The following is a 19,242-nucleotide window of genomic DNA, read 5'->3' as shown; positions in this document are numbered from 1 at the left end:
TACACATAAGAAAAACTTTATTTTATATACATAGCATCTTAAGAGTCCTGAAACTTTTGTTCTCTGGAAAATGTCTTGTTCTTCCCGGAGTTGTTAGAGATCTATGCCAGTTCACCACTGAAGTACATCTGAAGAAGGAGGGGGGAAATGTTACCGGGTAAGACCATTTAGACAAAACCCTTTTAGCAGGAATTTACAGGAGAAAGTAAGATCTTTTTGTCGAGAATTGTAAGGACAGAATAGCTACAGCAGGACACGCTGCCCTGGGCCAAAGATACAGAAGGCCTGGGGGCGGAGTCTATCTATACTTAGCATAGAGAAAAGATCCAGGTCACATGATCCCTGTCTTTCCTAGGCAGTAGAATCATAGAATAGCAGAGTTGGAAGGGGCCTACAAGGCCATCGAGTCCAACCCCCTGCTCAACGCAGGAATCCACCCTAAAGCATCCCTGACAGATGGTTGTCCAGCTGCCTCTTGAATGCCTCTAGTGTGGGAGAGCCCACAACCTCCCTAGGTAATGGGTTCCATTGTCGTACTGCTCTAACAGTCAGGAAGTTTTTCCTGATATCCAGCCAGAATCTGGCTTCCTGTAACTTGAGCCCGTTATTCCGTGTCCTGCACTCTGGAAGGATCGAGAAGAGATCCTGGCCCTCCTCTGTGTGACAACCTTTTAAGTATTTGAAGAGTGTAGAAGGAGTAGAAGGAGTTGGAGGCCTCTGTGATACCAAACACAGAATTCATGGTTACTGAATCTTAGTTTGGCAAAATGGCAAGTGTGGTTATTGGTGATGCCATCAAAATGAGTCTTAGCACATTTCAGCTGAGTTCCTATTGGTTTCCATTGAAAGTTTCTGGAAAGGTAATGGGTAGAGAGTTTTAATGTAACACAACACAAAATGTTTTACTACCTTTACAACATTTGAAGGTGACGTGTCTGGTGGAAGAGGTTTTCCAGATTTTTTTAGATACTCTGTTATTAGGGATGCTGCATCATCCATCCTGCAATCACAAAACATGAACGCAATGATTAGTAGAACACACCTCAGATTTGCACCATGCAAAGGAAAAACCGCACACTTTGCCAGAGGCAGGTCCCTTGTTTTCCTTGACGCCCGGTAGCTGTAGTTTTGGGATGGGAACATTAGGACTACCAGATATTGTGCCGGGGATTGAGACGTGTCTTCTGCATGGGCATGCATTCATTTAGGCCGCAACCCAGTCCAGAATTTGGTGTGTACATTCCACAGTCCACATTTACTCAGAAGGATGTTCCACTTGATTTAACGGGATTTACTCCCTTGCTAAGTGTGTTTAGGAATGCAGCTTTAAAAACCCTGAAAGCACTGAATTATTAGATGGTGACTTTTGCTCTTCAAAGCAACTCAGCCTCAGGCTTTTAAAGCTATAGGAAAGCTCTTCTCCCACACCTGGAGGCAACCCACGCATAAAAACCTGCTACAACAACACTGTGGGGATCCAGTCCAGTAAGTTCTATGGCAGACCCGTAACTGCAGTCCACAACTACACTGTGGTAGAATTCTTAGTGGACTGAATGTCAACTTGCAATAAGCTCTCACTGCTGAGGCCTGCAAGCTTTGCTGAGCCAGATGTCTCATGGAGGCGCTCTAAAAGTGTTAAGGACGTTAGGCTGCAATCCTATACTAACTTCCCCCCATGTGAGCAGACACATATCGGTTCCCGTGGAAATTGGGGCCCAAGTCTGTTTTTCAAACAGCACAGCTGCTGCCTCTTCTCCACACTACCTTGCAAGCTTCCAGTCCTGTCCAATCCAGGCAATTAGCACCACCCACAGAGGCAAACTAGTTATTTGGATATGGCTTTAACTACACAAGAGGTGTTGATGTAGCAGTGCAGGATATATGACAAGTCAAGTCTGTAACAAAGAAACCCCAATCCCTAGCCACTCACTCTTGTGCACACTGAGTGGCTTCTGGTACACTGCAGGTATTTCTTTCTTCCTGTTCGTTCGCCTGACAATGCCCAAGTGTAGGCATTTGTACCCACGTGTCGATCAAGGGACTCTTACAGGTACACCAAGGCCCGTTCCACAAGAGTGATTGTTGGGCACAAGGTGTGTACAGTAGTGGAGAGCAATGGGATTAGGTGGGTCTTTTCTTCCCATCACAAAAGGATGAAAGAAAAAGGAATACTTGGGAATTCTGCACTTGCCTACCTGTTCTTATCCACAAGTTTTCCCACCAGGCCTTTCACTCTGCCAGGACCCAGCTCCCTGAACTTCAATAATGTGAAGTACTTTGCAGTTGCAGACTCTTCGTATTTCTTATTTATGATGTGCTCCAGAATCAAACTCCTTATCTGCAAAATAGCAAGAGAGTTATTCCGGTTACGTCCACGGATGACGGGAGAGTCAACTTTGTCAGGTCTTCGTTTGATCAAAGAGGGTGAAATTATCATACCTGTGAAGCAAAGCCAGCCGCTTCTCCCAGGCTCAGGTGCTCTTCCACTTGCGGCAACACAGTCTCCAGCTGACACGAGGCTAGGAAGGCCTAGTCGGGGGGGGGGGGGAGGGAGGGGGGGGAGAAATCATGCTGAGTTCTTGGATCTTATAACATTGGTGTGCAGGTAGGCGGCTGAGGATCAGAGGTGTTAGAACTATGGTAGCAGAAAACAAGGAAGATTCCTGTGGTATCTTAAACATGACATCGTGGCAGAAGCTTTTGTGGGCTCAAGATCACCTTCACTACACATGTAGTCTCCTAAATTAGTAAATACAAAAGTAAAAAAAGCCAGGGGAGGAGAAGAGCAATGACATTTTTACAGAGTGTGGAGAAAAGCCGAAGAAACAGTAGGTGTGACATTTCTACGCAGTGCACAAATGAATAGAAAGTCCACTTGAGGTGGATGCAGCCCTCTTGGGACCTGGGGCCTCTGGTGATGATAAAGAAAAAAGCAGGGCAAGAAAGATGGTATAAACACCTGAAGTAGAGTAATTCTTGTCTGCAGAGAGAAGCAATTCCCAATTTTTTAAAAAAAAATTACATCCTGCCCTTTACTTTGTAAAAAGAATTTCTTGGTAGCTCAGAATAAAAACCACTTCAATAATGTAAAAATAAAAATTAAAAGCTGCAGAAAACAGTATAAAAAGTGGCAGCATTAAAAGCAGGTTAAAACCAAGATGTAAAAGCCTGGGTAAATATATATATATAGTCTTCACCTTGCACCAGAAAGACGAAAGAGTTGGTGCTGTGAGAACTTCTGGAGAGGGTTCCTGAGAGGAGGTGCCATCACTGAGAAGGCTCTTTCCCCAGCTTCCCTGCCTCACCTCAGAAGGCCGGGAGCGCTCGAGAGATGGGCCTCTGGAGATGATCTCAAGAGCTCTTGAGCGTTCATGCCAAAGTAGACAACACCTCTGATGTTTGCCAAGCCCGGGTTCTACAATATCAAATGTGCACCGAAGGATGCAGAATGCTGCAGCTTTACCAGGGGACTGAAAAAGGTGACAACTGCTTGGGAAAAGGCAGCATTCTGTCAGGCGTTTGCATATATTCACTCACCTCAATCAGCTGAGCTCTCTTCTCAGGCTCAGGAATCAGCAACAGACACGCTAGCGCCAAAGCCAGCTGGTCTAACTGGGCATACTGCTTTGCAATCCCAATTAGATCAAGATCAGCCAGGACCGGACACCTTTGAGAGGGCAGAGGGCAATGAAGAGTTAGCAGGGGCTATTTTCTAGGGGGACAGAAAGACCCCCTCTCTTCAGTAGCCTAATAGCTGGATATATACACTAATAAACTACCAATCTGTTTTAAATCATGTAAGGTTATCTTGGCTGAGTTGTTTTTTTCATGTATATTTTGATAATCTCTTATCCCAGGTCTAATCTCCACGTGTAGCCAGCAGAGAGAGCAGAATAGACTGCAAGAGTGTTGTAAAAAACCACATTTTTAAAATGCTCCTTCACATTAAATAGACCCTGGGAATAAAAAGCCAGCACAGCAGGCAAGGGACATGTTGTTGCTGTTGTTGTTATTGGCAGGTGTGTGTTTTTAATGCACTAAAAAAAAGTGATCTCTTTCTCCCCGATGTCTTAGTTCTTTTACACAGGAGATCATTCAAAAGTGGCACCCTTCACTTGTAGTTTGAAGTGGTGCTGTTCATTCAAACACCTTGTTCTGCACACAGAGCTAGAATTTTTAATCCTTATATGACATTTTTATGTCTATTTCCCCTCACCGCCCCCCGGAGTTTCCTTACTTACCTCAACAGCGTTTTGAAAGACTCATAGCATGCTTCCTGTTGACTAGTGTTTGGTGGATATGAAGCTTTAGAAACAAAAAAACAGACACACAGGAAAAGGATTTTCATGTTGCATTTTGTCTTGTTTCATAGATCAGTTTCCTCCTGCTCTGTAGAGGACTACCCTTTTCCCAGGAGAGAAACTACTGACCGTTGTAATGTATGACTACTGTGATAGTATGGTCAGATTCTACACTGCATTTAAGCAAATATATACAGCCAAATACATGAGTAGGGTTAGAATCAGAGCTATATGTGCAGACCCCGCACCATAAGGGATTAAGGAGTGCCTTGCTGCAGGGCCCTTCTCGCCCCACATCCTGTTTCGCACAGTGCCCAGGCAGAAGCCTCCAGGATGCTCACGCTGAACAGCAATGGAACGCCTTGAGCACATCCCCGCTAACCGTCCTCCATCCATTTGTCTAGTCTCCTTTTAAGCCGTCTAAGTACCACATCTTGTGACTTTTAAATGCCATACTCTAATTATGCATTCCGTGAAAAAGTACTTTGTCTGCCCTGAATCTCCTGACTATCAGCTTCAATCCCAAACCCAATTAAGTTATGAAAATCTCCATGGTTGACAGTGCAAACTCTGCATGTTTGCTTGTAAGTCAAATTTAGTTCAATGGGACTTATCTAGAATCATAGAATAGCAGAGTTGGAAGGGGCCTATAAAGCCATCGGGTCCAACCCCCCTGCTCAATGCAAGAATCCACCTGAAAGCAGGCAGGCATAAGACGGTCACCGTATTCTGCTTTTAGTGGTCGTGGGGAGAGGTACAGAAGTATTTCAAGCCATTGAATCCCCACCGGAGTCTACCTCATGGCTGAGGAAGACCCTGTTGAACCTCTTTCTGGTTTCTAAGCAAGCATTCCCAGACGCTTTCTGCATCCACTCTCCAATTCAATGGCTTTTCTGCACTTCTGCCGAAATGTGGAATAGATACAGCTCTACCTAAAAACTCACAACTGTTCCACCTGATGATTTGAAGGCATAAAGATTTAGAGAGCGCAAAGTAACAACGCTCACCTGAGAGACACGGTGCCAGAACAGCACTTCGCCAGGCTCGGCTGAAGTTTGGAATCTGTGGAAAGTTAAAATGCATTTTAAAACGCCTGAGAGAATTCTGTGAAACGTGCCAAGGTTATTTCCATTTGTGAATGCATAGGTCAAGTTAAACTATTTTAATGGATGTATTTGTTAAAAACAAACAAAAAACTCCGCTATTTTTCTCGATGACACAAGAACGACCTCGTCCTGGCCTGCAAGCTTACAATCTAACAGAGACGATACAAAGGGGGGAAATGGGGAGAGGGGGAACAGGAAGACAAGCAAATTCAGGCTTTAATTCTTCGCATAGTTCCAAAAATGTTGTGCGACCAGGCAGAATGGTCAAGGACGGAGATCGTTCTAGGAGAGGAGAAGCGTGCTTGCCTGGGGCCTCCGCCGAGCGAATAGAACGGATCACTCTGTCTCACCTCTCCCTCCGCTGCCAGGTAGAACGGCTGCTAACAGAAGCCGGTTCTGGGAGAAGAGGAGCCCAGTCACCCTCGGTCCCAACCAAGCCAATGAAAAATCCAGCTACTGAATGTCCTAACCTACTACCCAGCCCTGCAGGGTAAGGCATTATGCATAGGATCAAGTGCACAGGTTACAGTGACTTTGCATGACAAGAGCTGGTGCAGAAAGTGCACTGAGACCAAAGCAGCATAATTATTACTGGGTCCAGAGGTCACTCTGGCCCTCGGATGCAACGGGCTTTAAATTTGCAAAGTGCCAAAGAAGGGGTAGAAGTTTCCTGGCAAGCAGATAACCCTTACCCCACCTCCAAGTACTTGAGTCCTCCTTGTCCAACCAAAACCTACATATAGGGCATTACAGTAATCTAATCTGGGGGTTACCAGAGTATGGATCGCCAAGGCCAGGCCATCTCTGTCTGGTGGTGGGAGGCAGCTGTCTCACCGGCCTAGGCCGAAGGAAGGGGCACGGTTGCATGGAGGCCCCCTGCACCTCCAGTGACCTGCAGATATTAAAGGTTCTAAAGCCGCGGTGATATTCAGCTCGCAGGCAGAAAAGAACGGCTGCACCCTCATCAAAAGCAAAGCTATGACTACACTTATTTCTTTTTAAAGCTAAGCACGGGATCCAGCTAGGAAAAGATTACACGCACCTGCCATAACGAAGAGACCTCAGTAATCTCTGCTAAAACCTTCCTCATATAATGGATCTGAAACAAACAAGGCATTTTAAAGGGTTGTGTGCACATAGTAAATAGTGCTTCTGTAAATAGCCACTTTATGCGGACTTGCTGAAAGTTTGAACTCTTTAAATTTAGTCAGCGAAGCCAATGAAACCCCCCCCCCCCCAAAATTACATGATAGATCACAATTCTGTGATAAACATACCGTGGAACTCAAAGCTAGAAACTGGTATTTTGTGCCATAAAATGGAGCTATTGGACCCACTGATAAAAGTTGTGTTAAGTCTTTTCCCCTTTGCAGTGTTTGGGGTGGTTCGAAAAAAAAACCCATCACCACCAAGTTTTCCAGAGTTCATAAATGAAGCAAATGAAAAGGTTAACCAGATGTTTTGGAGCACTGGACACACATACTAATTCTACCCCTTGATCTATTTCTTAAACTTCCACAATATAATCTAGAACAACCATCCTTCCTCCAGATTATAGATAACTATGGTCTTGCCTTTATAGTAAACTAGTAACTTAAATGGGAATCCCCACAGATATCGGACCTGCAATTTCCTACGGCTGCTGCAATGCTATAACAGGTTACCTGGGAGTAAGTCCCATTGAACTTGCTTCTGTATAGATATAGATAGAATTGTGCTGTTAATTCCTCTGTTCTCATTAAATCTCTTCTTTTAATCAATCCACATATGCCTGAATGTCAATATTAATTATCTTTAAATTTTCTTCCCTCATTTTGCAACTGGAAAATGTAACCAAATATAACTAATATCTGCACAGGCACCAGGTAACTTGTTTTACACTGTAACTTAGCAGAGTATACACAAATTTGTCCCAGGTAAGAAAAAAACTCCACTTACCATATCAAAGCTCATTAGCTTCTGCAGCAACCCATTCCACAGTTGGGGATCATGCACCTTGTAATCCAAACTAAGCTCTGCCACTAATTTCACAGCCTGAAAGTAATGAGAACAACACAAAACCATTTCATTAACACCCTCTTTACTCTTAAGAAATTGCTCCAAGGTAAAGTTAACTTATTGAGAAGACTATTCATCAATATCTGTAAAACCTCAAGTAGAATTTAATAGCCTTTTATTTCAAGGCCAACCTTTGATTACTCTGTCCTAATAATACATAGTCTGTGCTCCCGGCTGTCTCCTTTATACACTGCTGTGCATTTAAAGAAAAAGAAAAACGAAAGCCCACAAGATTGTGACAGGAGCCCCTCAAAACCCTGCTGTTTATCCACGTTCCCTGCTATCCCACAGGGAAAGGCTCGGCTGCCCCACATGCTGCATTCGCGGCCTCCTGTCCCCCCTCGCATCTAACCCCCCACCTCCAACACCCCAGCAATATTACCATGGGTTGATGGCTGTGATTTTTCCACAATCCTTTGATCATTCCTTCCTTGGGAGTGCTATGGAACGACTCGTAGGTGTAGGGAACATTCAGAATTTCAAGTTCACTGAGGTAAATTAAGCACTTCAGGAAATGCCTGTTAAAAAAACCAAGAAAAAATCTGCATTTACTGCAACTGAGGTTACCTGAGTGCGGTTATCCTAAACTCGTCTGCTAATATAAACATGACGGTTGCATTTCTGCAAAAAATGGAAACAGAGGAGAGTCAGCCACGGGGGGGGGGGGGGCACTGAGCTTGATACGGAACCGCACGTGTGAATGACTCCCGCTCGTGGGCCTGCCTCACTTGGGGCTGTGCAGATGGAGCCCCTTTTAAGATACCAACATCCCACTGAGCAACAGTGTGGTATTCCGTGCCCAGCCCCCCCCCCCCCCCCCCCCCGGCCTTGCCTTCCCTGGCCAGCAGTTCATGGATTGGATCGCAGCTGCAAAAGCCGTTCCAAAAGGATGTCGCTGCTAGAGTATCATTCACCGGTCAGGGAGCATCGGATACAAATCCCTGCTCGGCCACAAAGCTTACCGGGAGGGGCCTTGGGCCAATCGCCATTTCTCAGCCTAGCCTACCTTGCAGGGTTGTTATGAGGATAAAGAATGGGGTGAGGAAGAAGGGGAGTTGATCAATGGCAATTACAACAAGGAAGCAAGTCATGCTTTGACCCCGGAAGGGTGATTTCAGGGGATTACCCCCGGTCATTCACTGTTTGAGGAGGAAGCTCGAGTTCAGTGAGGGGCCGGGGGCACCTGCCTTTTCCACAGGAGGTCCCCGGTTCAATCATCAGCGGCATCTCCAGGTCGGGTGAGGAAAGAATCTGGCCTGAAACCCTGGGAAGCAGTGGTTGCCAGTCAGTGCTGGCAATACTGGGCTAGGTGGACCCAGGGCCACACTCTGTCTAAGGCAGCCTCCTATATATATCGGGCTGATGGTACCTATGCTGTTATACTTTGCTTTGTATTTATTGTTTTTGGGCTTTGCTCATCTTTATTTCTGGTCTGTTGACCACAGTCAGTCAATGGAGGAATAAGAACGGATCTTCACGCATCCTGTGCTGGAGGGGAGCGAACGCCGAGTTTTAGGAAGTTCCGTTAGACACTTTCTATGTCAAAAGGAAAACAAGACTCCACACTTACGTCACTTTCTGAATGGGCTTTTTGAAGAGTGACTCGATGGCGCAAGGATCAGCCAAGTAGAGCAGACACTTGAGGGCCCGGCTTCTGTGAGCAAAGGTCAGCTGGGTGAGCCCAATAGGCTGGGATGGGGGCGGGGAGAAAGGAAGGAAGGAAGGAATCCATCAGTGAAGCACGCGGTCCTTTCCCTGGTTTATTCAGCCTGCCCTTTAACAGCACGTAAAAGCAGAGATGCAACTCTTGGGGCCTTGTAGAAGGCCCCACTCGTGCAAAGGCAGCCGTGGAGTGGAAGCGGCTGTTGCCCAAGCGATCCCACAGGGCCCGAGAGGCGCGCTGCTGAGGGGCCGCCCTTCATGATAGCTCAGAAGTTAATTTTTTGTATTTGATTTACAGCTTGCTTTTCCACCAAAAATATGAAGCTCAAGGTGACTAATAACAATAATAAAATCAGGATTAAAATAAACATAGTCAAAACGGTCATAAAAATACAATAAAAACACAACAGTAAAAGAATTTAAAAAAAGAACCCAGACCATGAGAAGCCGCCTCATTCAGTCATTACACTTCTAGGCCACCCGAGAGGCGGTTCACAACATGATAAAAATACAATACAAAATCTTTAACATTGAAAACAAGTTAAAAACAAATCTACCAGGGACTGATAAAAATTAAAATGCCCCGAAATATGCCATCCAATGCCTGGGAGTAGAGAAAGTCTTAACCTGGCGCTAGAAAGATGGCCGTGTTGGCGCCAGCCGGACCTCGCTGGGGAGAGCGTTCCCCAGCAAGAGACCAGCGTACGTGCCAAAGGCCGGCTGGGATAAACACAGCCTTGCTGGTGGCCGGAAGGCTAGCAAAGAGGGAGCCCACCTCACCTCTTTCAGCAGGGAGCTGCAGAGCCCGGGAGAGGCACATGCCCACCAAACGTGCCTCCCACGGTGGCAGGACTGAGAGAAGGGACTTAAAACCCACTGTTGATCGGCACAAGTCGGCATGGCCATATTAGACTTCGCTACCGGCTGGTTTGATTTGCATGTATAAAAACTTACCGACGTTGCAGATGTTGTACATTCGTAAAGGATTCTTAAGCAGTAATCTACTGGGTGAAGCTGAAGGAGGTACAGAACTCTGCAAAAACAAAAACATTTTTTTCTTTCTATGCAAGCTTCCAATTGCACCAAAGTAGATGGTTTTATTCCGTACGTAAAGCTGCCCTTTTAATTCCATCATGCAAACTGAAATTAGGAAGTCCTGGAAGCACAAGCTTTTAAGGAAGCATTGACAAGTCAACCCAGCAGGATTTTGAAAAATACATTTTCGTCCTCGCCTGTCCTCCCAGCTCTACCCTGTTGTGGCCTGCAAGGTTTGCATCTGGACTGGATGCCCTCACCTCTTGAGGTCTTCGTCTTCTTGGATGCTGTCAGAGACCTCGGGCGTTTTCTTTTAAAAAATAAACGGAAAGTAGAACAGTGAGATTTTGGGAAGCTAACTTTCAAGGACACGACGGAGATGCTAGGCCAGAGTGAGGCCCAGTGCTTTGCTGGGATGTGGAACCTGGACGCTGCAAGCAGCCTGTTTTTTTCATTTGGGCAGGTGAAAAGCCCCTGCTCTTCTTGAGCAGTGGCTCTGCCCCTCTGGCAACGTCCAAGTGCAGGGTGCAGTCACCCACGGGAGGTGAATTGACGTTTTCTTCCTAGGACAGACTTGCACTTCTACAAGCAGGTTATTATCCAGTTAAATCTAGAAATTGGCAAGGGTATGACTAGACTGTGAATGGCAGAGCCTTGCCTCCAGATCGGAGGTGGGATGGGGGCGCTCTGGCCTCTCATCCCGCGGCGTCCTTCTTGGGTGCTTCTGATATGGTGGCTCCAGGTCAGTGTGACGCAGGTGTACTTCAAACCTGGTGTCATGGGCTGCCGCGCCCATCATAGGCTGGGCTGGCTGGGAGCGCTGTGACTTGCAGTCCAACACACCTGGAGGGTGCCAGGTGGGGTAAGGCTGTTCTAAGCTACAAGTTCAGCACCTACAACAAGACCGGTTCCTCTTAGGGGGGGAGGCACTTACCTCCGCTGGGAGTACATTTGGAAACAGCCACCTTTCTAGCAACAAGCCCCATATTTTCTTCATATCGAGGTTGTTAATTTCAGCGATCTCCTTAGCTGCAGCATGGATATCTACACAAGCGCAAAGACAGTACTTTTGAGGAATCTGATAAAACCTTCCTGCCTCGCCTGCCATTTGATTCCCCCCACCCCAATCTGAAAACAGCATGACCAGGGCTGGCATCAAGGCTAAGCTGTGGGGGCCCCCTCCCCCGGTAAGGATGAATCCCGGGGGAGCCACTGCCAGACAGCCTGGACAATGCTGGGTGATTGTGGGCACGGTGGGTCCTTTGCTGGTCAAAGGGCAAATTGTCCGGCCCTTTGGAGCTGGTTCCTGCAAGGGGGCGGAGGAGGAGGAAAGAGGAGGAGGAGGTGGCGGCGGCGCTGGCTTACCTGGGTAATCTCCGCCCACTGGATTCTGAACTCTTTCGACGATGCTGTTGTGCTGATACAGCAGGACAACCAGGTTGGCTGGCTTCCCCAGGAGCTTCCGGTGGCCCTCCGAGTCCAGCGCGTGGGCTGTCAGCACAGCCTCGGTCGCGGATCTCTGGTGTTGCCCCTGCAGCTTCTTCAGGTGCAGGCGGGCCTTCTCGCGAGACTCATCCTTGATCAAAAGACAGAGCAGATTTTGGGACAAGCAGAACCTAGAGGCCCTGTTCCCAAACAAATGGGAAGAGAACAAAAGCAAGAAGGCCAGCAGGACGGCGTGGCCAGGAAAAGCTGTAAGTTCAGTTGGCCCGTGTGAAGCAGGGGTCCCCCCACAGCCCCCTCCCCAGCCTTGCCCCATGGCCTGGAGGCTACCAGGCCAGGGGGCGTGGGGGAGGAGGGAGGAACCCTCACTGGGGGTGGAATATTAAACATGGCTGCCAGCACACACCACAAGCTGCCGTGGCTGAAAGAAGCCCATTGTGTGTTCAGCTGTTGTGATCGTGTGAACCAGCCCATTGCAGATCTCCACAGGAAGCTTGACTTTCCTCCATAGGAATGAATGGGGAGAAGCCTCAATCTACTCCAGAATCACCTACACAGCCCTGCTCCCAGGTCGTTTCATGGGTCCTCTGCCATGGAACAGAGCGCTGGGCATTGGCATTTTATATTATACACCCACACAGATGTAACTCAAAACTGCCCTGTGAATATCCTGTTACTTTCTGTTACTTTCTGTTACTGTTACTTTCTACTGTTAGTTTTTCCCTACCCAGTGCCTGCTTACCCTACCCTGTGCCTGTTTGCATTCTCTTCCCCTCCTTATTGTTTTACTATGATTTTATTAGATTGTAAGCCTATGCGGCAGGGTCTTGCTATTTACTGTTTTACTCTGTACAGCACCATGTACATTGATGGTGCTATATAAATAAATAATAATAATAATAATAATAATAATATCCACACAGAGGGCTTTGTGATGCACGAATCAATACCGTCACAGTTGTATTCTTCAGCCATTTTTCAGCTAAGCTGAGACAGGTTTTCAAAGCCTCGACTTTGATGGGCCCTGGAGATTGAGAGGGAAAATTAAAAATGATGGTAAATATGGAGCTCTCCCTCTCTAACACTCTGACACACACACACACACACACACACACACACACACACACACAGAGCCTCTTTGCTTAGACGTTAGAGCTTCATTTTCAAAGCCCAGCTGCTATGGCAAACCTCAGCGTGGGAACGCGAAGCGGGCGATTCGTTCCTTTCCGGCTCAAGCGGGGAGGCCAGACCAACGAACAGAGCCTCTCCGTACCTGTGGGAATATCTTGAGCGATCTTGTAGGCAAGGGCGGTGGCCCATTCTGGGTTAGCGATAGAGAGCAGGCAAGACTGGATGGTCTGTATGGGTTTGGCCATCTCCTGGTTAGCCACCAGCAAACATCCAGTTCTCGTCTTGTCCAACATTTTCGGCTTCAGCTTTTCTTGGAACACGTGGGTGGCTGTAGACACGTAGAGGACGTCCAGCGAGACCTTGGGGTGGAGAACAACAAAAGCCAAACGGGTAGAGCAAGGTCTTCCTACTGCAATGACTAGAAGGGCACAGCCAGGGGGAACTACAACAAAATGTGGCAGTGCGGACTTCTCCTGACCAGCCACATCCGCTTCCAGGATACTCCATTCCATTCCCCTCCCCCCATTTTGCGCTAGGCAAATAGTGTTCCTTCAAACTCCGGTGGACAAAGCTGAGAGGTATCAGTTCCTCTTAGCTCCTCCACCCAGGCCTCAGTCACAGAGGCCGGGTCAGCTCCTCCATCCACGATTCATGCTTTATTGTGGACCAAACCTGGCTTCAAACAGCAGCACGATGAGGCCAGAGGGCAAGTGGCTGTTTTGTTTCTGTATTGCCCCACAGCCAAAGCTCTCTGGGCGGTTTACAGTAATGGATACAAATGCAATTTTCAGGGCAACCCAAAGCCCCCTGGCTGGGGCTAGGGACGGAAGAGGGGGCAGCCCTTTGGGGCCTGGGTGCTCTTCCACGGCCTGCCTGAGCCCTAGCAGCACGCTTCCCTCTGCCTAGGGCCATGACAAGGGGACCAATCCAGGCTCCTCTTTCACCTAAGCCAGGAGCGAGGAAGCTGTTTCAGCCCACGGGCTGAATTCCATTCTGGAAAACCTCTCGGGGACCACATTCCAGTGATGGGCAGGGCTGAACGACAAAGGGGGCGGGGGAGGGGGGAATTCAAAACACTCCGGCACAATGCAGCTTAAAGTTCTCGCTGCCATTGGCAGAGGCTTCAGAGAGAGGCGTATTTCCACTTTTCAGAATGGAGGAAAACAGCACAGAAGCAGTTTGGTGTTTGGGAGGAGACGTGGCCATTTGGGGTACCTCAAGGGGCTGGACTTGATGTTCCCCACCCCTGACCTAAGTTCATACTCCTCATTCCCTCCAGGGAGAGCTAATTCCACACGTTCGAACAAGAACCACAGCATGGCCATCATTACCTTCATCAGTTTGGAGATCAAAAGAAGGTTTGGGAATGATTCTTCACTGAGCTCTACAGCTGGAAAAGAAAAAGAAGCCAGGAATGATTTCCTGAACGAGTTAGGCCATCAAAATGCATCTCTCTCGCAAAGGTTTAAAAAATAATAAAAAGAGGAGGAAGAAGAAGTGTTTAGCCAACTTACAAATGACTTTCCAGAAGCACTGTGACGTTCTGAAGAAGATGAGGTGGAAGGGCAGCCTCATCTGAGCCGCTGGCGACAGAGGGACCGCTTGTTCAAGGGCAAACTGCTGTTCCAACTCTCCAGGTGCGGACGTCCTTCGGTAGGATTTCAGGTGTTTAATGAGCATCAGGGCCTGGAGGGACAGACGAGAACGAAAGCTGGCAGGGCTTCCCCATCGCCCCGCTTAAAGAGCCAGCGTTTGAGGGAGGCCAACAGACAGACAGACGGACGGATGCACCCGTGGAACAGGGACGCAACTCAGGCAGGGCTATTGAAGAATGTGACATTCAGGAAAGGCCTGTGAAGTCCACACTTTTGAACTGGGACACAGGGACAAGCATGTTACTGCTCCAGAGGTTTATTCTATTTACTTATTAAAACATTTATATCCCGCCCTATATCGCTAGGATCTCAGGGCGGCGTACAGATAAAATTATACAACAATATAGAACAATAAATATACACAACTAAAAACAAATTAAATCATTGATCAAGCTAAAACCAGTATGGAATTTAAAAGCAGCAAAACCAATTAATACAGTTAAAACAATGTGCAAGCTTGGCGAATTTAGGTTGAATCCGATGTTAGCCCTACTTAAAGTAGACCCACCGAAATGATCAGGACTTGTTGGACTAACATTGGATCCATCCCACTGGGGACAACACCAGGTGTTTCTAGAGTTTCTCTCCATAATCGAGCATTTTCTGCCACACCAGCAAGAATAATCCAACAAGTGGCCGACAGCCTTTGAAAGGCCAGGCTGCAATGAGGCAAGCACAGCCATCCTCATCACCTTACCTGATTCAACGGGATGTCCGCTGCCTCCCCACCAGCCCTTTCCATAACCATCAGAAGACTTTCAATAGTTTCGTAGTCGTATGGATCAAGCTGTTTCAGGGATTGGGAGCAAGTGGAAAAAACGCACACACACAGAAGAACCAAAGTGAACAGTTAATTCCTGGTTACAAAGCTGGCAAAACGGACGTGCACTCCGGGAGGCACTCCGGGAGACATAACGGCAGCTCGCCCCTTGTTTGTGGTGACAGGAACATATCCTCACTCCCGCCCCGTCGCCCAGGCCCTCCGCCATCAAGCACGAGCGCCGCCTCCGGCACTTCCTCTGCTAGCCTTTCCCACAGTTACTGCGAACCGGGTTGTATCACAGCCAATCAGATTCGAACCCTGGTTCAGATGGACCCTAGCCTTAAGTGCTCATCAACCCAAAAGAGTTTCTATCCCAAGTTCAAGGGCAGGTGGTAAGTTATGTGCCACGTGTGGCTCTTGGCCATGCAAAGGTTAGGTAGCGGCTCTTGGAAGTTCATAACAGTGGACACCTCTGCTCTATAACGGAGTCTCAGAGAAACGGTATTTGTTCTGGAGCACAGCTGCAGAACTTCAGGGGTGCAACCCTGGCCCATCTGGGGTCCCAAGCCGGCCCTCTGGCATTCCCCACATGAGCCCACCACCCCGTTGTTTGGTAGTTAGCAAGTTTTTGTACAGTTTTTCACACACACCCCGCCCCATTCTAAACGAGGTGAAGCTGCATCTGAGCTACGATAGGCTGGGTGTTTTGGTCCCGCCTTTTCCCCCTTCGAACATGAATATCTCCGAAATGGACTTTGGCCCTTGAGCGGAAAGAGCTCCTGCGATGGGCCTTGTGGAACCTGATGGGTTACTTGCAGGGCAGGAGTTAAATGGGGTGTGTGGAGTGGTGGTTGGTCTCATTCCTGTAATGACTGTCTTCCTGTTCTGTGCAAGGAGAAAGGCTCCTCCTCCTCCCTCCCAATCCCCTTTCCTTTTGTGTCATGTCTTTTAGATTGTAAGCCTGTGGGCAGGGATTGTCAAGAAATACTTTTGTAAGCCGCCGTGAGAGCCTTTTCTGGCTGTATGGCGGCATAAAAATGCTTAAATAAATAAATAAATAAAGGTTTGGGGGTGGGAACGCAGCACATGCATTTTGCGGGGCTCTACCTTCTGGAGCATCGCGCTGAGACTTGCAACCAACCCGCCGGTGTTGCTCAGGAGGGGGATTATTTCCGCAGCTCTGGCCACTGCTGAGGCCTGGGCTGGCTGCTTCCCAGGGTCCCCCACAGGCTCTCCTTCAGCCGGACTTGCACTGGTGCTCTGGAGGCACGCTTCGATGCAGAGCTGCAACGCTGTGTCAGTATCCAACAGGAACGTGCTGGAAAGGGGGACGGGGGCAGGAGGGGAAACACAACCTCATTCAGAAGACCAATGAGACCATCAGGGAGTGTATTTCCGTATAAAAGAAGGACGGGGAAGATGTGTTTTACTTTTAAACACAGACTTTTCTTGCCAGTGAATGTATAGTTTATTTGTTTGTGGCACAAAGACCATTACAAAATACAAAGTTGCTAACATCGCAACACACATTATTTACAATATTCATAATCTTTAGGGTACAATTCTTTATTATCCACGGAAACAATCTGTAGATCTTTCTAGGGGTGTTCCGTTTGTCTGCAGCGCCCGCCCTTTGCTATCACACTGGTGACATGTACAGACTTTTCTTAGGGGTGGTAATCCAACGGAAAAACATTCCCGTTTCTGTGCTTTTGGGATTAAACAGCATTTTTATTGCAACAATGACACGTAGCTGACTTACCGGCAGTATTTTAATATGAGATCTGTATCTATATTCGGATGCTGAACCAATGTTCTTAGAAGTTCTTTCTTCCTCACTGACGGCATTGTAAAGACATTCTGAAAAGAGATCTACCGGCAGACAAAAGGCCAAATGTGAAACTGGAAGTGCTGACGGCGTGCTGCACAATGTCCCTTTGGAGTGTTAGCAGTTAAGACCCACCCGCCCACCCCTGGCCTGGAAACGGCCTGAGCTGCAAACACCTTCCCATGCGGTTTAAAACGGTGTCAACAGCAATCACTATAACTCCTCAGCCCAACCCTTTGTCCCAAATTCAATTGTAAAAAGGAGCACGCACCCCAAGTTTACCGAGCTGTATACCCCATTCAGCCGCAGTGACTAATTCTTCAAACGCTTGTTTCTCTTTTGTCTCTTCATAGTGACTGGCCAGCTGTGCTCCAACCAGTCCAATGGCCTGAATGGGGGGAAAAGAAACCCTAAAGGCACACACACCTTGGCAATCATGCACCAGGTCTTAAGTCCTTTTAAACCTCTGTTCTCCTTTTAAACCTCCCTGTTCTCCTTTTAAACCTCCCTGTTCTCCTTTTAAACCTCCCTCTTAGCATGCTTTTCTATCTTATTGTCCTCCCTTTATCATTCAAACTCTTAATGATTCATTCCATTGTTTATCTATTTAAACGCAAGTTATGGTTTAATGTTATGTGCGTAAGCTTCAGGCTGATATCTTTGAAATTCTGCTCAAAGCCATTTTATGTCATGCTATATCATAGTTTAGCGTGTGTCCGAAACAGGGCCATGGCGAGGCAATTTGCCAGCTGGAATTAGGTGCCTGAAGGGGCTCCTCACGTGTCTCAAATAATTCCAGCACCACCGGAACACTCCCAGTCCTTAGGACACGAACGATGGAAGGTGTAAAGAGGGTCAGTAGGGAGGATTTTCTCTCCTCACCAAGGAATGCTGGAACTTGGGGTCATCAAAGGGAAATTGACAAGGATTAGCCTAATTTGGGAATTCTTATGTTAGACTAAAGAGATACAGGAGGATTCAAAGTTAACTACTGAAAAATAATTTAAACACCACATTTGTCAGAGACATTTGCAAATTAGAAACTTCTAGAACCTGCATAAATTCACGGGAAGAACATTTTCCATGAAAAAGCTTCGCATGTTTATACGCTCCATTAACGTTTTTTTTTAAAAAAGAGTCAAGTCTTACCAGACTCTTACTGTAATTTTGTGGTGTTTTGTTTACGACATCCCAGAGCTTTGAAAATATAATTCCTTTGGGCAACAGAGTGCAGTAGCCCAGCGCAAGACTGAGGTCTATCAGCTGACTGTTGAAAACCTACAGAAGCAAAACAGACTGTCAAATAAGCAACTTTAAAAATACTCGAGTTAATTTAATACTTTCCTTTTCTGGACATGTTAAAAAGGCAGGAAAGGGGGTGGGGTGGAACCTGGTGGATGAAGAACACAACCCCACCCCCACCCCAGTGTGAATGGGAGCTGCACAAGTGTTTGGGCAAGGGAATTTGATGTCCTGCAAAACTCTTTGCTCCTCCAAACACAGTGCATCGTAACGCTATGGTCCCCAGGGGGTGGGGAACTGAACCTGGCCCATGGAGGTTCCCTGTCTGGCCTGTGGAGGTTGGAGAGGATCCCCCCCTCCTTCCCCCAACTCCTGCCCTACTCTTCCAGCAGTAGAGAAGGTTGGGCTTTCTGTAGTGTGGTGAGAGAAAAGCCCCATTTGTGCCTCCAATACTGATCACAGTGGAGGGTTCCTCTTCCATTGGTAGAGAAAAGCTGCTTTTCTCCTCTGCTGGGAGGTGCTGCCTTTTTAACCACACAGAGACCTCTCAGCACGGAGAAAAGGCTGGGTTTTTTTTTGGTGCAGTGAGAGAAGCATGGAAAAAGCCATTTTTCTGTGCAGGGAAAGGCACGGACTGATTGTTCTGTGCCTTTCTCTGCAGAGAAAAACTTTGCTGTTAGGAGGCGGAGCTTCAGGGGAGAGACTTAGGGGGCGGGGGCGACCTACTGACAGAATCCCACCCCCTCTACAGGGCTAAATGGCATCCCACCCCTGCAGTACATTGCACGTGCTCACCTTGTGCAGTAGGGCCATAACGATGCTTTTGATCTGTGAAGTGGAACTCTGCATCATGGTAAAGAGGAACGCTCTGGCACCATCTTGTGTTTCCTGGTCATGCAGCTAATGGGCAGAGAAAAATACACTGGAAATGCCGTAGACGTTTTTGTTGCTATGAAAGCAGCAATTGTCTATGGCATCTGCTTCCTTGGCCAATACCAAGAGCCATCTTTGCTCTAAT

General features: G+C 47.5%; 1 protein-coding gene across 1 annotated transcript in view; it reads right to left on the bottom strand.

Moving 5' to 3' along the window:
• Window positions 1-66: 66 nt before the first annotated feature.
• KNTC1 (kinetochore associated 1) overlaps window positions 67-19,242 on the bottom strand; it is a 47,363-nt gene continuing 28,187 nt past the window's right edge. The window contains exons 39-63 of the mRNA XM_063144311.1: window positions 19,020-19,124; window positions 18,132-18,260; window positions 17,254-17,370; window positions 16,917-17,026; window positions 16,262-16,472; window positions 15,089-15,178; window positions 14,251-14,422; window positions 14,068-14,126; window positions 12,879-13,095; window positions 12,556-12,629; window positions 11,528-11,738; window positions 11,097-11,206; window positions 10,423-10,472; window positions 10,082-10,160; window positions 9,036-9,154; window positions 7,848-7,983; window positions 7,346-7,441; window positions 6,450-6,506; window positions 5,309-5,363; window positions 4,242-4,305; window positions 3,538-3,667; window positions 2,440-2,529; window positions 2,196-2,338; window positions 910-1,000; window positions 67-128 (exon numbers count right to left, since the gene is read on the bottom strand). Of these exons, the coding sequence (XP_063000381.1) occupies window positions 102-128; window positions 910-1,000; window positions 2,196-2,338; window positions 2,440-2,529; window positions 3,538-3,667; window positions 4,242-4,305; window positions 5,309-5,363; window positions 6,450-6,506; window positions 7,346-7,441; window positions 7,848-7,983; window positions 9,036-9,154; window positions 10,082-10,160; window positions 10,423-10,472; window positions 11,097-11,206; window positions 11,528-11,738; window positions 12,556-12,629; window positions 12,879-13,095; window positions 14,068-14,126; window positions 14,251-14,422; window positions 15,089-15,178; window positions 16,262-16,472; window positions 16,917-17,026; window positions 17,254-17,370; window positions 18,132-18,260; window positions 19,020-19,124 (2,742 nt within the window). The 3' untranslated portion in view covers window positions 67-101. The remainder of the gene's footprint in view (window positions 129-909; window positions 1,001-2,195; window positions 2,339-2,439; window positions 2,530-3,537; window positions 3,668-4,241; window positions 4,306-5,308; window positions 5,364-6,449; window positions 6,507-7,345; window positions 7,442-7,847; window positions 7,984-9,035; window positions 9,155-10,081; window positions 10,161-10,422; window positions 10,473-11,096; window positions 11,207-11,527; window positions 11,739-12,555; window positions 12,630-12,878; window positions 13,096-14,067; window positions 14,127-14,250; window positions 14,423-15,088; window positions 15,179-16,261; window positions 16,473-16,916; window positions 17,027-17,253; window positions 17,371-18,131; window positions 18,261-19,019; window positions 19,125-19,242) is intronic.

The sequence above is a fragment of the Elgaria multicarinata genome, chromosome 18 (genome assembly GCF_023053635.1).
Source record: "Elgaria multicarinata webbii isolate HBS135686 ecotype San Diego chromosome 18, rElgMul1.1.pri, whole genome shotgun sequence".
NCBI classification, from domain to species: domain Eukaryota; kingdom Metazoa; phylum Chordata; class Lepidosauria; order Squamata; family Anguidae; genus Elgaria; species Elgaria multicarinata.
Note: the sequence above shows the minus strand (reverse complement) of the source record. Positions and strands in the feature narration are given on the sequence as shown.